Below are 26,338 nucleotides of genomic sequence, written 5' to 3'. Positions count from 1 at the left end.
GCTCTTTGAGATACTCTATCCTCAGTTTGGCACCAACAAGCTCAGTATGGAGAGAGGTAGCCTTTTTGTTGGCAATCTCTAATTGAGAAGTGAGATTGGCCACCTCATCCTTGAGGAAAGAGATCTCAGAATCCTTAGCTTTGATGTCTTTGGCATGCAAGAAGTCTTTGTCTGTGAGGGTATTCTTCAGAATGTTGTTATCACCCTAGAGCCTCTCTAGGCGCACCTTCTCCTCAAGTAATTTGTCCACCACTTGGGTGGAGTGGATGAACAGTTGGCAAGAAGCTTTTATAGAAGCACGGGCAGCATCTCCCAAATCCATAGCCTGCCACTGTTCCACTTCTTCATCTGAAACATGAAGGGCACCCATGGGGCCAAGAGCGCTGAAAGCAGTAGAAGAACCAGAAGGCGCGCCCTCTGTTCTATGTCTCTTGGGCGCGCCCTGTTTGTCTGTAAGGTCAATTACGGGCCGTTTTTGAACAAGTGTTGTTTGAGGAATGGGAGCTGAAGTGGGGACGGATGTCTGTGCTGCAGGAACATCTTTCTTCGACTTCGGCCTAGGCTTATCACCAGGGCGCGCCCCAAAGGATTTAGGGATTCTTGGAGGGGCCATTTCTGCACAAAACATGGGACATATTAGTTAAGCATGGCAGTTAAGTATATTGAGCATGGTAGTTAAGTTCTCTTTCCAACCTTTCTCGTGGCTAAGCTTGCCAGAGGAGAAACCCTTCTTGTTATGCTGCTTATCCACCACCAAATAATAGTACCCGTGGTCAGACTTTCTTAGATTGAAAAAATAAGCAACTTCGGCCATGGACGGTTGGGGAAAACCCAAGTCCGTATAGAGGATGAACAAGGCCAGGATGAACTTGTAGCTGTTGGGAGAAAGTTGGAGTGGAGCTACGTCGTAGAATTCTATCACTTCCCTAAGGAAGGGATGTAATGGCGCGCCTATACCTAAAGACACCAGTTTGGGGCTGGTCACCATTCTGGGAATTTTAAAGTTTCTCCCATAATTGAAGATATGGGGCCACATCATGCTCAAAGGGCGCGCCCATATGCCTTCCATGTCATAAAACTCCATGAGCCATCCTAGTTGTTCGTCTGAACAAGCCGAAGATAGGCCCACACAGAAAAGCTTCCCATGTTCCTTCCTGAAACGTTTCTTCACAGCTTCATTACACGATTCGAATTCGTCCCAATCAAAATCCAATTCGCTGTCAGAAACTTCCCAATGTTGGAAGGGAATTGGAGAAGGCTCGGGAGAGGTGGAAAATTGAAAGGAGTCTTCATCAAAGAAGTTTTCTTCATCACGGAGTGGTGATACATTTGCTTCAGGCGCGCCCTCGTGAGTAGGAGAGGTAGGCGCGCCCTTTGGTCGCTGAGGAGATAGGCTTGGGGAAACAGCCTTATAAAAAACCTTGGAAGGCCCAGCGTCTACATTAACCCCCCTTTCAACACCCCTATACATGTCGGAATTTAAGCTCTTAAACCAATCATCATCGTCTAGCTCTGTACTAGTTGGGGCTGGAGACCTCTCTTTTTGGACTAATTTTTGTTTTCCGTGTTACGAGATAAGGGAATGTTGTCCGTGGACGAGCTATCTGAAAAATCTGCCATTAAGGAACCCTTTTTGGAGTCTTGAAGAAGGCGCGCCACCCGGTTCAGGAATTCGGGAGTATGGTGAGCGTTTGGAAGCTGGGGGTCCAAGTAAGCGTTTGGAGGAGAATAGATTCCCAAGTTGGTAAGGAAATCCTTGAAGGGGTGAAAAGGAGAAGACGCGCCCTCGTCTTCCAGCTGCCAAGAAAACCAAAAATGTTGAGGGCGCGCCCAATACGAAAGAACGAGATACAAAAATATGAAGGAAACAGAAAAGGTAGGGATAGACTTAAAGGAAGGGTGAGGCGAGTCATACACTATGAAGGCGCGCCCTATTCTGTCCTAAAATCTATAAAAGACTGGAAGATTGGATGACATTGGCGTGGCTTAAAGTAAAAGGAACGCGCCTCGTATCGATAAAGAGGCGCGCCTTATCATGGGACGTATATTTTTAATTTTGAGGATAAAACGGTTGGGATTCCTAGAAACATAAAATTAAAAGCTAGACCCCATGATTTCAGATCTAGAGCAACAAAATTTGAAAGTACAAGATATACATACACAGATACATACATTGTTTTGTGTTTATCATCAAGAACAATTAAGGAAGTTGAAGAGACAATGTAGCATGCAGTATTATTTGTGTGATGAAATCCTGAGAAGAAAGAAGATTTACATACCTTTTCAAATGGAGAAGACGTTGACTGGAAGAAATCGAGAATACGGTGACGGAGAAGGCCGATTCTGAGCAAGAGTTCGTCGCCGGAGTTGAAGTCTTTGGTGAAGAAAGAGAAAATGAAAAGGAAGGGGAAAGTGAAAGTAAAAATGAAAATGACTAACGGTGACTTGTATTTATAGGTGAAATTGACAGCTGTTAAAATAAATCACACCAATCACGTCAGGCACGATTTCCGAATAAACAGGGGAACAGTTTTAAAAATAATTCAAATTGAAGGACGCGCCCTCTTGAAGACGCGCCTCGTATAAATTAACTCAGTAACTAGAAATCCTGAATGCAAAATCCGAAACTTTAGGAATGCACACCCTTTTTAAGGCGCGCCTCATAAGTGTGATATTTGGGATGCGCGAAAATGGGAACTCTGAACAGATCAAGCCCTGTTGAGGGCGCGCCCCAGTAAGTAGTACTAGGGAATTGTTTATACAGATTTTGTTAAAGATAAAGAGAAATTCCAATCCCATTCTCAAATGACATATGGAATTTGGGGGGTAGTTGTTATGCCCAAATGTTGGTATAAACAATATTCAGATTAAGATCGATAAAATAGGTAAAATTGAAGGAGAAATGCCTAAAAACTAGGAAAAGATAAGATTAACTTTCCATACACAGATAGCACGCCCTAAGAATGCGCTGCATTGGTTAAACAATTGAGTGGCCCGTGACCGTTTTGCCTTAAAGGCGCGCCCTTGAACATGACGAGGCGCGTCCAATCGTTGAAAAAAGATAGATGAGTGGCTTAATTGGAGTCTGTCCTATAGTGAGCCTTAGGGCGCGCCCTAGGTAAGGAAGGCTCCTTGGGGGGATCATTTGGACATGATTACTTCGACATGTCCATACTGTGGCTTGGGCAGAATTAAAGTCATCCCCAAAGATGAATAGTTTAGGGCGCGCCCTATGATGTAAAATGGTATGAGAAACCAAAAGCTGGTGATACAGGGCGGCGCCAACATACAGAGATGTTAGGGCGCGCCTTAAATTTCTACTTGGACATAAGTATAGCTTTTATGTGCTGATTAGGTGGATTCTCTAGAAGGCTCAAGGAAGATGGAGATTATTATTACTAACCTACTTGATGCAGGTACTCTATTGAGGAACTCCTTCCTGTAGCATATCTACAGGAAAGGCGGTGTCCGTGGTCAGAGACCTCTAGGGGTATGCCTGGACTGAAGGCCTCCTCCTGTAGTCAATGGGTGTCCTCATTGGGGATGTGGGGTGAAATCTGGTGTGTGCTTTGGGAGCTCTGTCTCTGTAGTCAACGGGTGTCCTCGTTGGGAGACTTCGGAGTATCCTGCACTTTGCACCCAAAAGCTTGGGATCACTTGTCCTGCAATCTGGTAGGGGCTCCTTATCGGGGGACAAGGATGCGTCCAACATTTGGGGTGAACCACGGCTATACCTGCGTCCACGGACTAGAGAAACAGCTGGTAGCGGAGGGTTATCCTTGGCCAGGGAGATGCCTTATCCGTGAAGTCTCGAAGCCGCGGACGAGAGTTGGGCCTTTGTGGTTGGGCCTCATCGGCGGACATTCCTAAAGCTAGTAGAAGACGGTTTCCAGTAGGTTTCCTATTGGGCCTCGGGATAAGAAATCTAAGCCCATTAGGTTTCTTGTTCCCCAAGAACTACGTGGGCTTGATCCCCTATAAATAGGGGTACGTAGGCACATTGTAAGGGGTCAGGAGTGAGAGCACAAAGGAGCCACCACTAACCCTAAACAATCTCAGCCCCCAACAATCAACAAACACTGTTCATCTTTTCCGATGAGTACTGTTCATCGGATCCACCGACTACTGCTCACGTTTCCGATAAAGAACCGCCATCACAGATCTTGTTTCCGGCTACTAACCTCAAGTTTTGTTGTTCCCAAATTCCTCCGTCAACAGGATACCTTAGTGTTCCTTCAGGATGAAAGTTCATTCTTGGTTGCATTCTTGTCATGTGATGGTAGTTCATTCGAAATTATAGTGTTACTAACATATGTTTGTATCGTTCAATTATTTGTTCTTGTTGTGTTTATGTCTGCCAATTATTTGTATCTGGTGCATTTCTATGCAAAATTGCAATTTTGCCAACATGCGACACAAGAAAGAGGCTTTCCGCATCTAAGCCTACATCATTATTTATATTAGTTATAAGAAAACAGTCTTAGTAAGGATCCAAGTTCTTCAAGTGGTGCTTGTGTGGATATTAATTTTTCGGATATTCCTTAATAAAGTTGAGAAGTACGGTCATATGCTTTTGAAATTACATGAGGTTACTGCCTAATCCTTTCATGGCTTTTTCAGTTCTAATGCGTATATTGTGTGACATCATCTTGTCTTCAGCTATGCAATTTGCGATTAACTTCCAGAATTTCAGAAGACTATGGTAAAGAAACACACCATATTCTTGTACAAGTTGTGCAAAACACTCTTGGTTTACTATCAAAAGAGGTTCCCTAGAGGCCCTGTTTCCCCTAGACTAAAACTTTTCTTAGCTAGGAACTCAGAGTCAGGCCTACAGTCACAGATGCTCAGAAACTCTCAATGGCAGCCTGATAGGTTACTAGTAGAAGTTGTTCAATACTCTTGTGCAGAAAGTTATATTCTTCCATGTGTTGAGCTTCACAACAGAAGAGTTATGGGATCTCTCATTTAGATATTTCTCTAATATTAGTAGTAATTGACAACTCCTGGCGGCGGGGCTGCTCCTTCGACGCCGTCCTGGATCCTCCGCCGCTGTAGAGGTGTAGTTGTGGTTGGGTTCCTACAAAACAACACCGGAAGGGGGGTTGGAGTCCCGCGGTGCCTCCGGCATGAGAGTAAGAACTAGCTTTTTGGGAAGATGAAGATGAATATGAATGCAGGGTGGCTGTGTGTGTATATGAGTGTGAAAGAATGATTAACCCCAAAACTTCACCTTCTTGGGCTATTTATAGCCCAAGGATAGGGTTTTGGGGTTGGTACCTTTAGATCATAGCCATTGGTTCTGGGAGCGGAGGACACCTGGCTGGAGTGGATGCTTTACACGTGTCAGTGCGGGACTGGATGAGGAATGTTCTGAGGATCCTCTGACACGTGCCCTGATCATTCCCATGATTGATGTGTGACAGTTATCCCGGTCATGTGCTTGGGCCAGTGTCTCACGTGCTGGGATTTACCAAGGTTGGGCTCGCGGGACTGAGCTGGTCAGGACTGATAGTGTGCGAGACTACTCCTTCCAGGAGCTGTGTGGAGTTAAGAGTCTAGGAGTAGTCCTTCCAGAAGTTATATGGAGTTAGGAGCCTAGGAGTAGTCCTTCCAGGAGCTATATGAAGTTAGGAGCCTAGGAGTAGTCCTCTCAGGAGCTATATGTGCTATCATGTGCCCCCCACTCTCTTATTCAGATTTTCTGGATGGGGGAGTAAATTTGGGTTTGTTTGTGGAATGTGAGCTTTTGATTATTTTGTTTAGAAAGAGTTGAGCTTTTCTTGCCCCCAGTCCGGATTGCGCTGAGTTCGGCGAATCGGAACTAAGGTGGTTGTCTTTGGAAGGAGTTGAGCTTTTCTTGCCCCCCAGTCCGGATTGCGCTGAGCTTGGCGAATCAGGACTAAGGTGGTTATCTTTGGAAGGGGTTGAGCTTTTGTAACACCCCCAAATCCGGGGTCGGGGATCCGGGTTGTCACGAGTTCCATTTCCCTTAATAACACCCAATCTTAATAAATAATCAACTACTCTGTACTGTGACCCCACAATAAACACACACACCACAAGTTATAGTCTCAGAGATGAATATCCAAAAATAATCACAAGTCGTTTTATTTCACAATTATATGCCAATACACCTTAAACAGGTTTCTGAATAAATTTACATTTCTTTGCCATTATTACAATTCATAAATATACATAAATCTGGTACAACAAAAGTTGAAAGCCTAGCCTATTGGTAGCTCCTACCTCAGCTACAGCGACATCAACGCCTATAGGAAACTGCGGAACGTTTCCTATCCGCTCGCGAATTGGGAGCTTGGTCCTGTTCATCTTGTCTATCTGATGTTGTGTGATGAAAGAAGAAAGCAAGGGTGAGCAACAAGCCCACCAAAATAATATGTATACTGATTAACAATATATGAGCATACTCATAGTACTCATGAAAGTCTTGGTCAAAAGAAATGAACCAAGCTGATATCTTAACGCGACCAAGTCGCAAAATATTCAGTATATATATATACATATATATATACTTTTCACAATCTTTGAAATCCTCTGACATGTATAATATACACAGAGTTCCAGTTTATAACTGTATAAAAATATCATTACAAGGTGATCTCATATATCTAACCTTGTCTCAACGTTTTTCTGAAAATCTTTGATATGCATAAGATAATCATTTACTAGATATAAGTTTAAAAGAGGAAGTTACAAGATACTCCAATATACTTATATCTTTTCCAAATACTGCTTGAACTACCACCGTTCAAGTTATAATGAGCTTTCAACAGTTCATCACATAGATGAGACTACAAGACAAGATTTGAATAGATTAAATCTTTAAAATATCATCAAAAAAAAATGAAGTTATGAGATACTTCATTTGATGCAAACATCATTTTGAAAACTTGACCCTGCCAACACTCAACAATCGCCCAACCGTAGCCTTTCTATCGAAGTGCTCTGGGTAGTGTTGCAGAAATATCCAATTGGATGATGAACTCATTACGGGAGTTTGCCGCGCTAGGAAGACCACTTACGATGATCAGTCGTAGTAGTGCAACCCCACCATTTTCTACATGTAGAGGAGAACCTGTCGGATTTACTTGTCAACCGAACACTGGACTCCTAAGGAATGGACCGTCTTAACGGAACTTCCAGGCCATTTTGGGCCAATATAATAAGGCAGGGCCGGCGCCACTCGACCACTTACGCCACTCCTAGTTCAGATGAAATCTATGACTCTGAAACGTAAAGCTCGTCCCCTCTTTCCCCAAGTAGAAACTTGTTGATAAGGCTCCACCAAGAAGTCGTATCTAGTTGGAAAGGAAAACTCACCGATATTTCCCAGGCGATGCCTGTTAATGGATTAACTTGTTCCAAGAATTTTACTTCCCGAGTGTTGGGTAAGTAATCAAAATTCTTTTATCAAGACAGCAACCTTGTTGCGAATATAAAACACACCACAGAGCCGGATCCTTCAGGTTTTGAGCGAGTATTTAAATCCCCTTCGAAAGGAGGATCTTAAATATAAAAATGAGTTTTGGGATCCGCTCTAACTTTTAAAAATCATTTTGAAGACTCGCAAAACATTTTTAAGAATGTTTGGAGTGATGCTGATTTAACAAAATAAATCAGTCCCAATATATTAGAAAATATCTGAATATTATTATTTAAATAATATTCCCATAAAGAATAATCTTTATAAAAATAATTGAAGTAGAAGTTTTAAAACTTATACTTGAAATGAATATTAAATAACCAAAGATATACCTATACGAAAGTACTATCTTTATTTGAATAATCAAAAGTGAGTTTGATTATCGACACCTTATTCTTTAATAAAATAAAGAATATATCTCAGCAAATAATCGGAGTCATAGATGCTCAAATGAATATTCAAATAATATTCAATAAATAAAATAAGCTGAGTCATAGGCCCTCGAATGAATATTCGAAATAATATTCAATAAATAAATAAGCTGAGTCATACGCCCTCGAATGAATATTCGAAATAATATTCAATAAATAAATAAGCCGAGTCATAAGCCCTCGAATGAATATTCGAAATAATATTCATTAAATAATATAAAGTTATTGAATAAACCTTATTCGATTAATAGTTTTGAAACTATGACCATATATATATAAATATATATATATAATCTACTCGGGATCCTCGACTCCCGGTTTTAGAAAATGTTTTCACCTTTGGGTCCCTATACTAAGGGTATATGCAAATTACCGCTATTCTCTAGCATAGGTATTATCAACTGAACCAACAGATATATATGGCAAGAATACGAAACAGGCATGCATATGTACCATATCACATGCTACAGTATATCGCAAGAATTTGCTAATTTAACCATCATGCATCTATCACAAGATAATGCATATACAAGTGTATACTTCACAACAACAGTATAACGGATAGAAAACTTACCTGAGTGCTCCCGAATAGACTTAAGCTTAGAGTGGGTCCGATAACCTATGAACAACAACATAAGTCGGAATTAAACCCCGGTCGCTTAAGAAACTAGACTTTAACCATTTAGAGTCCTAACGTTCGCTTTCGCGCTTAACGATTTACTTAAGTCGCTCGAGTACCCTCGGCTCCCCCATTTTTAATAAATTAACCATTATGAGTTTTAAGGCGATTCTTTTGCAAGTGTCTTACCAACTGCCTATTACACCTTACATAAATGTTTCATACTTCAATTAGTCCTTTAAGGTCTTTAACCTATGTTTCAAAGTAAGGCGAGGGGTAATGTTTCGTTCGCGAAACGTCGTTACTTAAAACGGCCGTTTCTCCTAAACCGTTCATCGGAATCAAACGAACCACATATCAAAACGAAGCTCGTAACATGAACTATTTAAACATGGCAATGGTAAAAACCTAGCAGGGATTTCTCGGGTCCTAATGTTATGAACAAAAGCAGTCTAAAGTAAATTGGACATTACGACGGCTATGTTTACGTGATTTCCCAATTTTATACCATTCCAATTCAACCACCAATCAATCCACAATCACAACCAAATCAAAACTCCATCCATACTACATCATAACAGCCCCAACAACTCAACATTAATAATTTATACTTATTCCCCACATGAACTAAAAGCTTTACTTAAGTTCTTTAACTAACTATCAAGATTTACAACTCCAAAAACACCACAAAACCAACTATTCTCTACCAACTCAACCAAACCTTAAACAAACAAGCATCATGCTTCATATATACTATATCAATCATATTCATTCCTAATTACTCAAAACTAAAGCTAGGGTTTGGAGTTTATACCTTCCTTGGAGCTTTTAATCAATGAAAGATCCTTGGAATGCCTATGGAAGCCCTGATCTATGCTTAAGCTACCTTGAACTTTCATAAAAAATCAAGAAAACCAAAGTTATTTCTTGAAGGTTACTATTCACCATCTTCTTCCTTGATTTATTGGAAGAGATTGTGAAGGAATTAGAAGCTTAAACTTATAGGACATCCATATCTATGTACAAGGAACCTTAGATAATTACCTTGTGATTTAACAATGCTTGGAACTTGATTTTTGAAAATTTCTTCTTTGAAAAAGAAGAAAAGCCGAGAGCAAGCTTGGAGAAAGAGAGATTTTTGTGTTTTTTTGCTTTGCTTTGTTTTTTGGTTGGTTGTTTTTGTTTAGATTTTGGTTAATTACCTTAATAACCTTGAACTTTGTGTGGTTATCATTCATCCACACCTCCTTCCCTCCTATATCATGCTTACATCACCTTATTGTGTCATCATCCCTTACTTGTCCTCTCCTTATTGGTTGGATGACCTCATCATCCCTAACCTCCTTGATTAACTTCCTAATTGTTTGCCTAATGACCGCTGATCTGTTATACGGTTCGCTTAACTTTCGTTTTCGTTTATCGTTTGAGGGATCATACTCGGGATCTTATTACTTGGGTTTCCTTAACCTTTCTCAATACATTATATTCCTTTTATGATCCTCTCTTATAATCCTTTAATTTAAATCCTTTTTATCCTGTTACCTTATACTCAATTCTTTCCGTATCTAGTGGATTTCCGGGAAAAATCAAAGTGTTCGGAATTGGATTCTGACGATCTTTACATACACTTATATACCACATAAAGTACTAATAATATCCCAGAAGATCAATAACAGAACCCCTATATAGTGTGGCATGAAAAGTTTTCCCATTTGACATAATCTGCAAAATCACTATTCATAAGGGTTTCAAAAATTTCCAAAAATTGGGGTTATTACAGCTTTTCTTGCCCCCCCAGTCCAGATTGCGCTGAGTTCGGCGAATCAGGACTAAGGTGGTTGTCTTTGGAAGGGGTTGAGCTTTTCTTGCCCCCCAGTCCGGATTGCGCTGAGCTTGGCGAATCAGGACTAAGGTGGTTGTCTTTGGAAGGGGTTGAGCTTTTCTTGCCCCTCAGTCCAGATTGCGCTGAGTTCGGCGAATCAGGACTAAGGTGATTGTCTTTGGAAGGGGTTGAGCTTTTCTTGCCCCCAAGTCCGGATTGCGCTGAGTTCGGCAAATCAGGACTAAGGTGGTTGTCTTTGAAAGGAGTTGAGCTTTTCTTGCCCCCCAGTCCAGATTGCGTTGAGTTCGGCGAATCAGGACTAAAGTGGTTGTCTTTGGAAGGAGTTGAGCTTTTCTTGCCCCCTAGTCCAGATTGCGTTGAGTTCGGCGAATCAGGACTAAAGTGGTTGTCTTTGGAAGGAGTTGAGCTTTTCTTGCCCCCAGTCCGGATTGCGTTGAGTGCGGCGAATCAGGAGTAAAGTTTGTTGTTTTTAGAAGAATTTGAGCTTTCCTTGCCCCCATTCCGGATTGGGCTGAGTTCGGCCAATCAGGACTAAGGTTGGTTGTTCTTGAAAGAATTTGAGTTTTGCTTGCCCCCTAGTTCGAATTTTGTTGAGTTCAGCCAATCAGGACTAAGGTTGATTGTCCTTAAAAGAATTTGAGATTTGCTTGCCCCTAGTCCGGATTGTGTTGAGTTCATCCAATCTGGACTAAGATTTGATTTCTTGAGAGGAATTTTAGCTTTTCTTTCCACCCAGTCTGGGTTGCGTTGAGTGCAGCCATCAGGACTAAAGTTGGTTGTCCTTTGAAGAATTTGTGATTTTCTTGCCCCCTAGTCCGGATTGCGTTGAGTTTAGCGATCAGGACTAAAGTTGGTTGTCCTTAGAAGATTTTGTGATTTTCTTGCCCCCCCAGTCCGGATTGTGTTGCATTAGACCACCTAGACTTGTTTTGGAGAATTTGAGTTGTTGTCGGGTCCAAGTGTGCTGGACTCAGGGGTTGCTAGACCCGGATGTTGCTAGAACAGGGTGTTACAGGATATGGGGTATTGCTGGACCGGGGTGTTTCTAGACTAGGGTGTTGCGGGACCCGAATGTTGTTGCTGGACCCGGGTGTTGCTGAACCCGGGCGTTCCTCGACATTGGTGTCGTTGGACCTGGTTGTTGCTGGATTAGGGTATTGCGGGACCCGGTGTATTGCTGGATCCGGGTGTTGCTGGACCCGGGTGTTGCTGTACATGGGGTATTGCGGGACCTAGATGTTGTTGCTGGACCCGGGTGTTGCTGGACCCGGGGTGTTGCGGGACCTAGATGTTGTTGTTGGACCCGTGTGTTGCTGGACCCGTGTGTTGCTGGACCCGGGCGTTCCTCGACATTGGTGTCCTTGGACCTGGTTGTTACTGGACCCGGGTGTTGCTGGATTAGGGTGTTGCGGGACCAAGATGTTGTTGTAGGACCTAGGTGTTGTTACTGGACCCGAGCGTTCCTCGACCTCGGTGTCTTTGGACCTGGTTGTTGCTGGACCCGGGAGTTGCGGGACCCGGGGTATTGCTGGACCCAGGTGTTGCTGGACCCGGGTGTTGCGGGACCTAGATGTTATTGCTGGACCCGGGTGTTGCTGGACCAAGGTGTTGTAGGACCTAGGTGTTGTTTTTTGACCTGGGCGTTCCTCGACCTCGGTGTCCTTGGACCTGGTTGTTGCTGATCCCGGGTGTTGCTGGACCCGGGTGTTGCTGGACTAGTGTGTTACGGGACCCGGGGTAGTGTTGGACCGGGGTGTTGCTGGACTAGTGGATGCTTTTGCCTTAAAAAATAATTCTAAGTAAATATGTTTGCTCTAGTCCAGACTCATGGTTAGTCCGGACTAGTGGTTGTTTAGTTTTACTTAGAAAATAGTTCTAAGTGAATTTGTTTGCTCTAGTCCATACTCATATTTAGTCCGGACTAGGGGTTGCTTAGTTTTACTTAGAAAATAATTTTAAGTAAATATGGTTGCTATAGTCCTGACTAAAAATTTTTCCGGACTAGTGGTGGTTTTTTAGAAAAATAATTTCAAGTAAAAATGGTTGCTCTAGTCCTGACTAATAGCTTTGTCCGGACTAGTGGTGGCTTTTTTGTTTAGAAAATTAATTCTAAGTAAAAGTGGTTGCTCTAGTCCTGACTAATAGCTTGTCCGGACTAGTGTTGGATTTTTGGAAAATTAATTCCAAGTGAAAAATGGTTGCTCTAGTCCTGACTAATAGCTTGTCCGGACTAGTGGTGACTTTTTTGTTTAGAAAATTAATTCTAAGTAAATATGGTTGCTCTAGTCCTGACTAATATCTTGTCCGGACTAGTGGTGACTTCTTTACTTAGAAAATTAATTCTAAGTAAATATGGTTGCTCTAGTCCTGACTAATATCTTGTCCGTACTAGTGGTGGCTTCTTTACTTAGAAAATTAATTCTAAGTAAATATGGTTGCTCTAGTCCTGACTAATAAATTGTCCGGACTAGTGGTGGCTTTTTTGTTTAGAAAATTAATTCTAAGTAAAAATGGTTGTTCTAGTCCTGACTAATAGCTTTGTCCGGACTAGTGGTGGTTTTTTTGTTTAGAAAATTAATTATAAGTAAAAGTGGTTGTTTTAGTCCCGACTAATAGCTTGTCCGAACTAGTGTTGGATTTTTGGAAAATTAATTCCAAGTGAAAAATGGTTGCTCAAGTCCTGACTAGTAGCTTGTTCGGACTAGTGGTGACTTTTTTGTTTAGAAAATTAATTCTAAGTAAATATGGTTGCTTTAATCCTGACTAATATCTTGTCCGGACTAGTGGTGGCTTCTTTACTTAAAAAATTAATTCTAAGTAAATATGATTGCTCTAGTCCTGACTAATATCTTGTCCGGACTAGTGGTGGCTTCTTTACTTAGAAAATTAATTCTAAGTAAATATGGTTGCTCTAGTCCTGACTAATAAATTGTCCGGACTAATGGTGGCTTCTTTACTTAGAAAATTAATTCTAAGTAAATATGGTTGCTATAGTCCTGACTAATAAATTGTCCGGACTAGTGGTGGCTTTTTTGTTTAGAAAATTAATTCTAAGTAAAAATGGTTGCTCTAGTCCTGACTAATAGCTTTGTCCGGACTAGTGGTGGTTTTTTTGTTTAGAAAATTAATTATAAGTAAAAGTGGTTGTTTTAGTCCCGACTAATAGCTTGTCTGAACTAGTGTTGGATTTTTGGAAAATTAATTCCAAGTGAAAAATGGTTGCTCAAGTCCTGACTAGTAGCTTGTTCGGACTAGTGGTGACTTTTTTGTTTAGAAAATTAATTCTAAGTAAATATGGTTGCTTTAATCCTGACTAATATCTTGTCCGGACTAATGGTGGCTTCTTTACTTAAAAAATTAATTCTAAGTAAATATGATTGCTCTAGTCCTGACTAATATCTTGTCCGGACTAGTGGTGGCTTCTTTACTTAGAAAATTAATTCTAAGTAAATATGGTTGCTCTAGTCCTGACTAATAAATTGTCCGGACTAATGGTGGCTTCTTTACTTAGAAAATTAATTCTAAGTAAATATGGTTGCTATAGTCCTGACTAATAAATTGTCCGGACTAGTGGTGGCTTTTTTGTTTAGAAAATTAATTCTAAGTAAAAATGGTTGCTCTAGTCCTGACTAATAGCTTTGTCCGGACTAGTGGTGGCTTTTTTGTTTAGAAAATTAATTCTAAGTAAAAGTGGTTGCTCTACTCCTGACTAATAGCTTGTCCGGACTAGTGTTGGATTTTTGGAAAATTAATTCCAAGTGAAAAATGGTTACTCTAGTCCTGACTAATAGTTTGTCCGGACTAGTGGTGGCTTTTTTGTTTAGAAAATTAATTCTAAGTAAATATGGTTGCTCTAGTCTTGACTAATATCTTGTCCGGACTAGTGGTGGCTTCTTTACTTAGAAAATTAATTCTAAGTAAATATGGTTGCTCTAGTCCTGACTAATATCTTGTCCGGACTAGTGGTGGTTTCTTTTTTTAGCTCGAGCTTTGCTTCTTCCTCTTTTCTGATTTCATCCCACATCTCTTCCAACCTTCTCTGCTTAGCAGCTTCTGCTTTTTTCTTATTACCCTGATTTTTTTTTGCTTTTCTTCCCCTTAGCTCCGATTCGGTCAAAAATAGATCTCTTAGATTGCTGGGAATCCACGGACTCCTCCGATTCCTCCTCGAGTTTGGCTTGTTCCTGAAGTCGGGTTTGCTCCTGCCTGTAGAGCCTGATTGCTTCTGCTAGTTCATCACTTGTAAGGTTGGTCATGTGTTCTTCGGCCACCGGGACATTGGTGTACTTGTACTGATTGAGCTCTATGAGGGTCCTGGCATCCCTGGTGTTTACAATTATCTCCACTACGGGAGTGTTAGTGGCTGCTCCTGGAATGTTTCTCTCTCGGCTCCTGGATCAAGGGCCTGGGAGTGGTCCAGCTCCTGGACCTGAGCACTAGTAGATGGTTTCCCAGAGGTATTCTTTCCTAATCTTGCCATTTCTCAACAATACCAACAACAAATAACAACAATTTGCTACAGAGAATATCGATCTAAGGTTGGTTTTTCAAAATTACAAAAACTACCCAGAATAACAACAAACACTAACAAATAGCTTCCTGGGAGCAGTTTAAACAATTTCCTGAGACTACTCAACAATGTAGTAGAATGCAAATGCCATATTCAAGCTAGAGCAAAAATGATTAAAACTAACGATAGCTCACACAAACGTGGCTTAAATCAACAAAACGAGCTCACACAAACGTGGCTTAAATAAACAACATTCATTCTTATGGAAGAGGTTGGTTGTTTGGGTTCTTACAAGTTTGAATAAATGGCCTCTTTGAAGAGCTTATTGATGAAGTTGAATCTAGGGGCACCGAGACCCAAGGATGGAGAGCCCCTCATTCTAGCGCCAAATGATAACTCCCGGTGGCTGGGCTGCTCCTTCGACGCCGTCCTGGATCCTTCGCCGCTGTAGAGGTGTAGCTGTGGTTGGGTTCCTACAAAACAACACCGGAAGGGGGTTGGAGTCCCGCGGCGCCTCCGGCGTGAGAGTAAGAACTAGCTTTTTGGGAAGATGAAGATGAATATGAATGCAGGGTGGCTGTGTGTGTATATGAGTGTGAAAGAATGATTAACCCCAAAACTTCACCTTCTTGGGCTATTTATAGCCTAAGGGTAGGGTTTTGGTTTTGGTACCTTTAGATCATAGCCATTGGTTCTGGGAGCGGAGGACACCTGGCTGGAGTGGATGCTTTACACGTGTCAGTGCGGGACTGACTGATGAATGTTCTGAGGATCCTCTGACACGTGCCCTGATCATTCCCATGATTGATGTGTGACAATGGTCCCGGTCATGTGCTTGGGTCAGTGTCTCACGTGCTGGGATTTACCAAGGTTGGGCTCGCGGGACTGAGCTGGTCAGGACTGGTAGTGTGCGGGACTACTCCTTCTAGGAGCTGTGTGGAGTTAGGAGTAGTCCTTCCAGGAGTTATATGGAGTTAGGAGCCTAGGAGTATTCCTTCCAGGAGCTATATAGAGTTAGGAGCCTAGAAGTAGTCCTTCTAGGAGCTATATGGAGTTAGGAGCCTAGGAGTAGTCCTCTCAGGAGCTATATGTGCTATCAGTAATCATCAATGATAGCCAGGAGATTTCAGGAATGCAGTAGGCAGGTAGTCCTGGTCAGCGATAAACTCTGTTCTTGCAAGTACCACTAATCGGTCCTCAATAGTTGTTCCTTAAATTCATTAATCCTTTTGTTTTCTTCAAAATTGTATCTTCCTGAAATGTTGATGTTTTTTTTTTTTACTTTTCTATCTTGCTGATGCGTGCTGTGGTGCTACTAACAGTCAGATTCAAGTTTTAACTTTATTATTAATTTTATACGAAAAATGAGCATTTGGAAACTTTGTTATAAATTGCTGATTCTCGTTTTTTTTTGTGTGAAGCAGGTGTCCAGGCCACGTAGAAAGATGTTCCGTTTTAGCAGCGACTAAAATCATTTGAAGCATGGGAACAGTTCCAGGATTAGTTTTTAAAGAGGGTTCTGCTTGATGGCTAATAGAGGTACAGTCTGTGCTTTTCTACTCTTAAAATTCAGCAACAAGTTCCCCGGTGAAGTAATGTTTTGCTGACTTACTAGCCAAAATCGGAATCAGAACCGAGATCTGCTACCGAATAACTAATGAATATATGAGAAAAGTCAAACAGACACAATGTTCACTTAAACTAACAAAACTTCTACATGCATTATCATAAGAGTGATGTAGACAAGCCGCAAATTGTGCTCTGAGATTTTGTGTGTACATCAATTGTGGCTAAACATACCCCGTCATTGCTGGTGAAACACGATTTTTTGGAAAAAGTTATGCTATTTTATTCAGTCCGTACTATACAAAAATATTAGGGGTGATTAATTATTTCATCTTCACATGCTCGGGTTGTGGAAATTACAGTTTTCAAGAAGCTAAAACATGGGAGCTTTAGGTATCAACTTTTGGTAATTTAAATGGTTAGCCTTTAAAGTCAACGGCATACTCAAAGTAGTTGGTAAAAGTCAGGTAACATAAAATTGTTCAAGTTTAAGATACAAGATCACTATGGACTTGGATCAATCATAATGATATATGGTTCAACATGGCTGCTTGTCAGGGTGGGGACATTTTAAACATCAGAAACCATAATCATAGCTTAAAACAGAATCATACCCTATCTTATTCATCACCAACATCAACATAATTGCTACAAGAAAAAGAGATTTTAGTGGTAATTTCAGGGACTCACCTTTGTAATGAGGCTTGCTCATTAGAAGCAGGGTCCATCTTTATATCATGGCTCCATGCTTTAGCAGCGTTACCTTAAGCTGAACACGACAAGCACAATTATTTTTCTTAAGGATAAGATTGCATACATCGGATAATTCATAGACCACCCGGGAGCCTTGTGCATGCAGTACCACTTAAACAGAGCACAATCGTTTTAGTTAGAACTTAAAACAGTGGAAAGGTACTTAGGTAGCCTAGGTGCTATGTAGTAGTAATGATTTATGCAGCCATGCCATTCTTTCTCTTAGCATTACTCAAGTTGACCAATTCCCTTGTGTTTAATAAAATCAAAAAAATATATATTAAAAAATCAAAAGAAACAAAGATGTGGAGAAATAGAAATTAAAACAAGCAGAAGAAAATAACAGTTATGGATTAGGAAAAAGTTAAACTGTATGATCAAGGGTTAGAATTATATGGGAAGAATTGTACTTGTTGATCCTCTTACATGTCCGAATGTGAAAAAGGGTCGTCGAACCCTACTGCTACATTCCTCATTGCTTCTAACCTCAGTCTGCTGTCTATTCTGCCTTGTGATCTCTTCAACTGACCAATAAATATGCCGCTCAGCTGCAGAATCCATGGAAAAAGATCTCCGAATAGGTTGTACAGAGAACTGATCATCATTCTCTCGTATGTTCATACATTCATCTCCCATGATTGATGCATGATGAAATTTTCCTGGTTTCAGCTTCACGGCCTTCTGTTGAGCTTTGCCTGGAGAACGCTGATGAATTCTTGACTCGTTTCTATTTTGTTCTCCACCTAATTCAAGTACAACAAAGTTTTCATCGCTTCCCACAAATCCTCTGGTGATGAATGGCTGAGGATCTTGAGGTGATGACGTTGGTGCAACAATTCTGTCAATCGGATATCGTGTTGCGCCTGAAATACTTAATCTACAAAGTGGACAATTGTCGTTGCTTTGAAGCCATATGTCAATGCAGTCCAAATGGAAGCCATGCTTGCAACTAGGGAGTACTTTAACTGTATCTTCTTCTTGAAACTCATTCAAACAAACCACACATTTGTACAAGCTCATCCCTTCACCTTCACTTTTACTATACTGCATAGTTGGAATTTCTCGAATCAGGAGGTCATCTAGCCCCCGGCTCTGCCAAGAAGGAAAGTAAGCCATCAATAGTTCTTCACTTGTCCGTGCTTGTGCCACTGAAAAACGACTCAAGGGGTCGATTTGTTGCCAGTTTAAGCAGCATTTGTTAACGAAGATGTAGTAGGCCACAAGTAAGAAAGCGGTGACCATGATTCCTAGTACTCCAAGAGCTAGTATTGGAAAACCATTGCCTGTGCCTGAACTAGGCAGCAGGGAAGTTTGATAAGTTGAATTTTGTTGGTTCGTAAGATTGTAAAGGCTCTTGATATGAGATTTATGATCGCGAAATTCTACAGAATTCATGAAAAATTGGATTGGGAAAATGAAATGAGAAGGCGAAGGCCAGAGATTGTTGCTTATTCAACTGAATAGGAAAAAGAATGACAGGGGAGTGGGGAAGGAGGGGGCAACTGCAAGTTTAACACATGAATTGTTAGTTTAAACAACATTACAGTGAAAACAAAATTTGATCATTAAAAGGAGAAAGGAGAGTGACTCGAAATAAAAATATATTAAAATATTAATTTTTACTTTTTTTTAACGTACTAAGTAATAGAAATGTTAGTTTAACAGGGAAACATGTTAACAATACACATCAGCTTTTTTTCACTTTTCAACTTTTCGTAAATACTAACAAAGAATATATTATTTAATATCTGTTAATTTCTCCCTATATAGTATGACCCTAGACCCCAACTGGGAAAAACAAAATTATGACTCAAAGCAAGAATAAGAAGAAAACGATCAACATCTTACAGCTCTTCACTTAATCCCTTACAATTTTTTTTTTTAAAAAAAGGTTTTTAAGTTGGTTGGCGGTACTTGATTTAAATTTGCAAAACCACAATATGATTGAATTACCCAATTACCTCAACGTATCTGGTTACTCCTTCCTTTCTCAGGATATACAAAATAATATTTTTGCATTTTTCATATTTCGAAGACCGATTGATTCTAGTTTTTAAATATTTTTGAAGCATACCCATTTAAGAAGGGTTCCAGTCTGCATACTCGAGCAAGCAGCGAATGCATAAAGAAAAAGAAAACAAAATACACCGGAAATATCCTGGATAAACCCCATCCAATCCAAGCCAAGCTGGGAATACTAGGGGTACTAGTACAACCCACCAACTCCTCTATCTTACACCCTTTTTTTTCACATGGTCAATGTCTCTACCCTTCTGTACATCTCTCCCTTGCTACACTTTTATAACACCATAACTAAACTTTTATTGGACCGCTGCGGGACCATTGGGATTCTACATCTATATGGGGGGAATGCTGTCATTGCTAAGCCATGTTGCGATGCTACAGGATTGTGGCCAAATTGCTTTCACTGCTAAGCCAAAGATGAGCCATCAGGCTGTGTCCGCAAGCTTTATTTGCAGGGTGCATCATACTCATATCAGAGCATCAAGATATGAGTAATCACGGCGTCGCCCAAACTCTAGGAGGCTCCCATAAGTACGATCCCACACTCCAATGAAAAGGGATTCTGTATCTGGACTATAAGAAATGCCCGATATTTCACCAAAGAAGTCGATTTCCTGCTCTTTGTCATATCCACTTTTAACATCAAAGACATGGACAAAATCTGCAGGCTCCGCCATTGCCATAAATCTTCCATCAGAAGAGTACCGAATGGACCTAATGGCTCCAAGATTACCCTTCAAGGCAGCAACGGACTCTGATAGGTTTCGCATGTCCCATATGCGGCAGGTCTTGTCTTGGTTTCCAGTGGCAAATGTGAGGCCATCAGGATGCCAGGCTGAAGCAAATGAGAAATCCGAGTGACCACGCAGAGGGGCAATGGTCTGTACAAATTAAGCTAAAATTAGAAAAAGTATTACACAAACTCATTCATGTACAGATGTTCTCAAAGGTGTAGTGGAAAATATAAATAGAAAATACCTTTCCATTTCTCGAATCCACTAACATACAGTCTGGGTTGTCACCAACTATAATAACAAGCTTGCCATCAGGACTCAGGGAGGTATGCTGCAAATATATCCATTAAACAGGCAATTCATATTCCTCAAAAAACAATCACACACTCGAGGGGATTTACCATCAAATACTAAACGAGCGGTTTTCAACCAGCACTTTCCTAATATGCAATGAAGAGTCATGCTAAAACATAGATTTTAAGCATATATTTTTTACACGCTTTTTGTCACATAAATAGCTTTTCCAACACTTCACATAAATAGCTTTTCCAACACTTCACTGAATACCAAAGAGAATGACCCCCACATCGTTTACCATCCAATAATAAATTTATCATTAGTAACAAATTCATAAAATTTGTTGGGCTAAAGCCAGATTATACATGTAACTCTTAGAAAATGTTGTAGGGAGTTCAATCATAAAAGAATTTTTCAGGGAGTTAAATAGTACTTGTTGATGGGCCATAAAAACTGAATCTCTTGGCTTGCACCCTAATTAATACTTTTCTTATTCTCTTCCATGACAGTAAGACGTTGAATGTACTAACTAAATATTTACATGAATACCCAAACCAAATTTATCATATTTTAATATTTTTACTTTATTGGTTGAATGGACTAATTAGATATTTGCATAAATACCTAGACAAAAATTATAATTTTTTATAATTTGTACTTCAAGAAATTTGAGGGTACACTACCAGTCCCTCTACTATAAATAGATCCGCCATCCGCCCTGTTAATCATCATTCTATTAAGTCACAAAAGTGCATCCTACCTCTGAAATGATTGTGTTTTAATTTCTCTTTCCCTAAATCAAAATAGCCACATAGAGAAACAAAGTTTAACCACAAGCCTATTGCAAGAGAAGAATGAGAGAGAAGTAGTTACATTTACTGGCCAAGGAAAATGAAAATGGTTAGAAAGTTGAAATTTCTCCATATCAAAATCTCTTACTCCACAATCATTATTTGAGGCAGTAAAATGAACTGCACCACTGCAATATAGTTCAAAAACATATCAACATCAAGAAGCATTAATCATAAAAAATCGAAGTTAAACCTTTAAAAAAATATAAATACCTGGCAGTTTTATATATATCAACGGCATTAGTAATAGCATTTTCATCATAAGTAGTCCTAGAACAGAAGGAAACTCCAGGTCTATCTAAATTCTGCACCAAGTGAATTAAAAGAATGCATCAGCTTTACATTATTCGCACTTCCTTGACACGGAAAAAACAGTAGCAAAAGACATCAATGACCAACACCAACCCTAGTTTTCTGTGGAAGCTAGTGTTATATAACTTGGTAATTAGTACATCGGTGAGTGTCAGAAAAAAATAGGACTTGATTTAATAGTATGTGATTACAAGCTGGCAAGATGACTAATATAATTAAAGACAGGATAACAAAAACTTAAAGAAGCAAGTACCCATGTCTCTCCAGATTTAGCATTATTATCTCTCAACTGAACCAAAACAACCCTCACCACTTTGTAATCCGTACATCGGTGAGTGTCAGAATTAAAAAAAATAGGACTTGATTTAATATTATGTGATTACAAGCTGGCAAGATGACTAATATAATTAAAGACAGGATAACAAAAACTTAAAGAAGCAAGTACCCATGTCTCTCCAGATTTAGCTTTACTATCTCTCAACTTAACCAAAACAAACCCAACCTCTAAGCCACAACAGAAAATATTTATGATCCCAATCCTTTTTTTTATTACATGCGACAGAGAGAGGACCAAACATGTCCTGACTGATGACTGACAAATTTGTGCACAGTACCTAGCTTACCTTGCATATAAGCTCTCCCTGAAATCCTCCAGCAACAAGCAGATTATCCTTTACGGCTAATGTGCTAACTTGGGTTTGAGTAAATCCTTCCAACAGACTTCCAGGATGTTTCTATAAAAATAAAAGGAATAAAAAACAAATACCTGTAATAAAAGAGCCTTACAAAGTGAAGCATCGATAGGAACACTCACTTCGCATGGTGCCACATGTCCAGAAACATTAAGAACCTCAGACTTGTTGCACGCTAAAGAAGACCAGTGGATGACAGAAAAATGTGACATCAGGTAAACGTCATGCTTTGATGTAGCCCACACCAGATTTCTCAACTGCATCAGCAAATACCAAGTTTCCAAATCAGTCAATACTGCCAATCATTAAAAAATTGAAAATCAGAGCAGAAGTGCAAACTTAAGCACAGGGAATATGATATAATCAATTTGAGTTTAATTCAGTGGAACTCTTTTGACGGAGCAATAGATAAACCAGAAACAGTTATTAGCATCCTCCTGGAGATTATACCATTCATTAGTTATGTCAAAGATATAGTAGTATTAGTTGTACGGTTTTTCTGAAGTAGACCCATGGGCTCATTTCAATAACTAACTTTCTAAATTTCCATGTTATTTAATAACCTGTATTTAGTGTCTTTTTATTAGTTTCATTTGATACTTCTTTTTAGTCATAATTCCTACATAGATTTAACTTAAAATAATGCATTCCATTTCTTTGTTAGTTCTCTTTCTATTTTCTTCTAATTTTTGTGTTAATCGCTATTTTAGAACAGGAAATTTATGTATTCCTTTCATAGATAGATAATTTCTTGATATGGTCTTTAATTTATACTCCAGATAAATTTTTATATTTTCATCTATTTACTGGTAAATTATAAATATTTTGAAATTTAAGATATAACACTAATCCACATATTTATTTGAAATTTGTATTTATAAATTTTTACGAATTCTTACCATACACATGTGTAATTCATATCATTAGGTGTTTCATTAAATAATATTTATCGTATTTATTTTTACAAAATTAGGCATGTCATTTATAGCAAAAAAAAAACTCACACACAATCTACATAGAACATATAAAACTGTAATAACTGTAAAAATAACTATAACTATGGGACTAAAAGTAATATCTTTTAAACTATCTGGCCGTGACTGTTGGAAAAACGCAACATACTTTTAAATTAGCATAGTACCAGGTGAATGTTCTTAAGACAGCAAAAACATAAAAATAAATTTAAATTAGCACGACAGAAAATGAAAAAGAAATGAAATGTTATCTAGATTTTGTAGATATTAACACAGTAAACAAAATTACTGGTAAATCACAAAACGCTAGACCACAAGGTCTTTAAACATCATTTGAATTGTAAAAGTTTAGGGGCACACACTAGAAAATCGTTAATCGTATTGTATACGGATGCTCAACAATTTACACACAAAATCATTTTTTGGGGCGAAAGGTAACTAAAAAGGCTTAATAATAATAGTATCACCTGAGAAATTATATACAAAGTAAGCACTGTTGTTTCATATAATAAGTCAAGAAGGGGTCAACTCTACTTATATTTAATTAAACAGCGTCCTTGAGATCCAACTGGAAATCCTTTCCCTGAAGATGACCTTCAGTCAGGTAACTCAACTTTATTCTTCTCATTAAATCTCTTCTTCTTCTTTTTTTGAATAAGCATGTTGTTTTACAATTTGTCCTGAAGACAGAAATTAATTGAGTACTCTTTTAAAAGGTAATTTGGCGCCGATATCCTGGTATGCACAATCAACTTCATTAAACATTAAATTGGATCATTCAGGGAATTCAGATTCATAATGTCAACCTGAATGAGTCAACTCGGTTGATAGTAAAATTCATGTCAATACTCATACATCACCCAGGTCAACCTTTACAGTATATGAAACAGTACTGCGAACCTAAAAACGGTGCAAATAACTCTGCTTGACCATATACATGATAGCAGAAGAGAGTTTAGCACTGTGAGATAAAATAACTTTGTATGTTTGATATAAAATTTCTTCATTTTAAAAATTTAGGTACCAAACCTGGAAATGATGAATAGTTGATCTCACTGATCTTGAGTTGCGTCTGAACTCATAAAACAATCCTCCTTTCTTCGTGATTTTGCATTCCTATTTTACACGTTATATTCAGAAAATGTAAGAAAAATAAAAGTCGAGGGTTTGAAGAACCAAAAGAGAATGCAAATTACCTTCTCTGCTCCTTGTCCAGATTGAGGAATGTTTTCATAGTTTTTGTACTGTTCTAGTCTTGTCTGTCTATACTTTTCTCTGGTTATGCTAAGCCTTTCCCAAGGAATTCCCTGAATATCTTTACCTCTCTTAGCCTGAGAGGCAGTAGTATCTGCCATTTTGTTATTCTACAGAAGAGCAAACAGTAAATTATTAGATTAAAGGCACAGATGCTACAAATTTCTCGTCATTATCCTGGAATCCACTGAAAAATGATTAGCACACGGAACAATAGATAAACTCAATGTCTGTAACAAGCAAAAGTGTAAAACAGCTGAAAGTCATCTCAAATTTGCAAATGGAACTTAAGATAGTATCTCACTTACCATGGCATCATATTCATCCACATCAGAGTCAGAGCCACCATTATCTCTTCCTCGTAACTCATCATCCATATCGTCATCTACATCTTCCATTTCATATTCATCAGCCATGTATTCAGCATCTTCTGCTTGATAATGGGACATTTTTCTGCTAAACCAAAACAAAATTTACAAAATTAGCGAAAAGAGATATCACACTCATTTACCGGGGGAAGGAAAAAGATATCCAAACTGATGACCAACACTAAAAACATAATTGTAGTAGTCTCCTAGTCAGTGCTATGAAGTACAACAAAGAAATTACCACATAACCAGGTAAAACTACAATTATTTGCACACACACGCAAGCTCAAAAAAAAATAATCAATATCTGTTCCAATAATCTTCTTAACCATCAATAAACTCAAAAAACCCTCAATTTCCTTTGTAGAAGGCAAATTTGGATATCTTTACTCCTAATTTTCTATCATATCACATAACTCCAAAGCCTTTAATCGATTCCAACAGGCCGACACGAAAACAGCAAACAATGCCACAAGAAGCACTAAATGAATAAACTATTTTAATATACACATATCACATGCCAAATATATAGAAAAATTGTATTAAACAGCACTAAAATCCAACAAACCATATTAAGCTTTAAACTTTGTTTAAAACCCAACCCTGAATAAAAATTGAATCTTTCATCAAATAATCAACAACCAATGACAAAACAACAACTCAAACACAAATATCATACACAAATGTACAAAAACAAGCCCTTAAATTACATACAAATATACATAAACCTATAAAATTATTTCATATAAAATCATTTCATATAAAATCATTTCATAAACCTATAGAAAAATTGTATTCAACAGCACTAAAATCCAACAGAACGTATAAAGATTCAAACTTTGTGCAAAACACAGGTAAGCAATTCAATCAAAACTAAAAACCCTAAACAAAAATTCAATCTTTCATAAAATAATCAACAACACATGACAAAAAATCAACTCAAACACAAATATCATACACAAATATACATAAACCAGCCCTAAAATAACACATAAATATACATAAACAAGCCCTAAAATTACAAATAATATACATAAACCCATAAAAATCATTTGATATAAACAAAACAATCAAATTAAAGCAAGAGTTAAAGAAAGTTTATACCTTTGTGAAAATCTTGATCAAAGGGATGGATACTTGAAATGATTAAATTAGAAAAATGACAAAAAGAAGTGATGAATGATGATTATAATAAAAGAAAAGATATTTAATTGGGGGGTTCTAGAGTGTAATGGATATAAATGAAGAGAGAGGATAAAGATAGACAGATAAATTAAGGGGGGTTGGTAAGAGAATAAGAGATGTTACTACTACTGTTTAATCTATATACATACATTAGTTTGTACATTTATGTTTATCTCGAATGGATTAGGACATTTGTTGTTGAAAGAGAGATGTCAGGCCTTGTTATCATACATTTTTGTTGTCAATTTCGCCCTTTTGTTTTACTTTATTTACGGGTTTACCATTTTATTGATAAGGCAGCCGGTTGATTTTGGAATGTTGTGATTTTAGTTTTGGTTTTGGATGAGGACTGGTTCTGAAATACAAGGGTGGAATATTGGGCTCAAAATGTATATTGATATTATCGGATTCAAATTTGAATTTGAACGGGATAGGATTTTTTAAAGGCCGATCTATATTTGAATCCGTTCGGATTAC

The 26,338-nt window shown here is 38.8% G+C and overlaps 2 protein-coding genes across 4 annotated transcripts in view; both read right to left on the bottom strand.

Moving 5' to 3' along the window:
• Positions 1 to 18,729, bottom strand: part of LOC141706297 (RING-H2 finger protein ATL16-like) — a 29,850-nt gene extending 11,121 nt beyond the window's left edge. Inside the window, exons 1-2 of one of the 2 annotated variants that reach the window (XM_074509093.1) lie at positions 17,596 to 18,729; positions 17,107 to 17,185 (exon numbers count right to left, since the gene is read on the bottom strand). In XM_074509093.1, the coding sequence (XP_074365194.1) occupies positions 17,147 to 17,185; positions 17,596 to 18,564 (1,008 nt within the window). In that variant the 5' untranslated portion in view covers positions 18,565 to 18,729 and the 3' untranslated portion in view covers positions 17,107 to 17,146. Of the gene's footprint in view, positions 1 to 16,888; positions 17,186 to 17,595 lie in introns of those variants that run through there. The other variant, XM_074509092.1, reaches the window with a different exon arrangement.
• Positions 18,730 to 19,269: 540 nt separating this feature from the next.
• LOC141708477 (putative WD repeat-containing protein C2A9.03) lies at positions 19,270 to 26,033 on the bottom strand. Of its 2 annotated transcripts, none has more exons than XM_074512132.1 (10): positions 25,781 to 26,033; positions 24,617 to 24,764; positions 24,251 to 24,418; positions 24,084 to 24,170; positions 22,203 to 22,337; positions 22,012 to 22,122; positions 21,290 to 21,381; positions 21,099 to 21,204; positions 20,173 to 20,259; positions 19,270 to 20,075 (listed from the first exon to the last, which is right to left on the bottom strand). In XM_074512132.1, the coding sequence occupies exons 2-10, from the start codon at positions 24,755 to 24,757 to the stop codon at positions 19,662 to 19,664; spliced, it is 1,341 nt and encodes a 446-aa protein (XP_074368233.1). In that variant the 5' UTR covers positions 24,758 to 24,764; positions 25,781 to 26,033; the 3' UTR covers positions 19,270 to 19,661. The 2 variants fall into 2 exon arrangements, with proteins under 2 accessions (XP_074368233.1, XP_074368232.1); XM_074512131.1 differs by having other exon boundaries at positions 24,617 to 24,761; positions 25,781 to 26,032.
• Positions 26,034 to 26,338: the final 305 nt, after the last annotated feature.

Source organism: Apium graveolens, chromosome 2, assembly GCF_009905375.1.
Source record: "Apium graveolens cultivar Ventura chromosome 2, ASM990537v1, whole genome shotgun sequence".
NCBI lineage: Eukaryota > Viridiplantae > Streptophyta > Magnoliopsida > Apiales > Apiaceae > Apium > Apium graveolens.
This window is presented reverse-complemented; position numbering and strand designations above follow the sequence as displayed.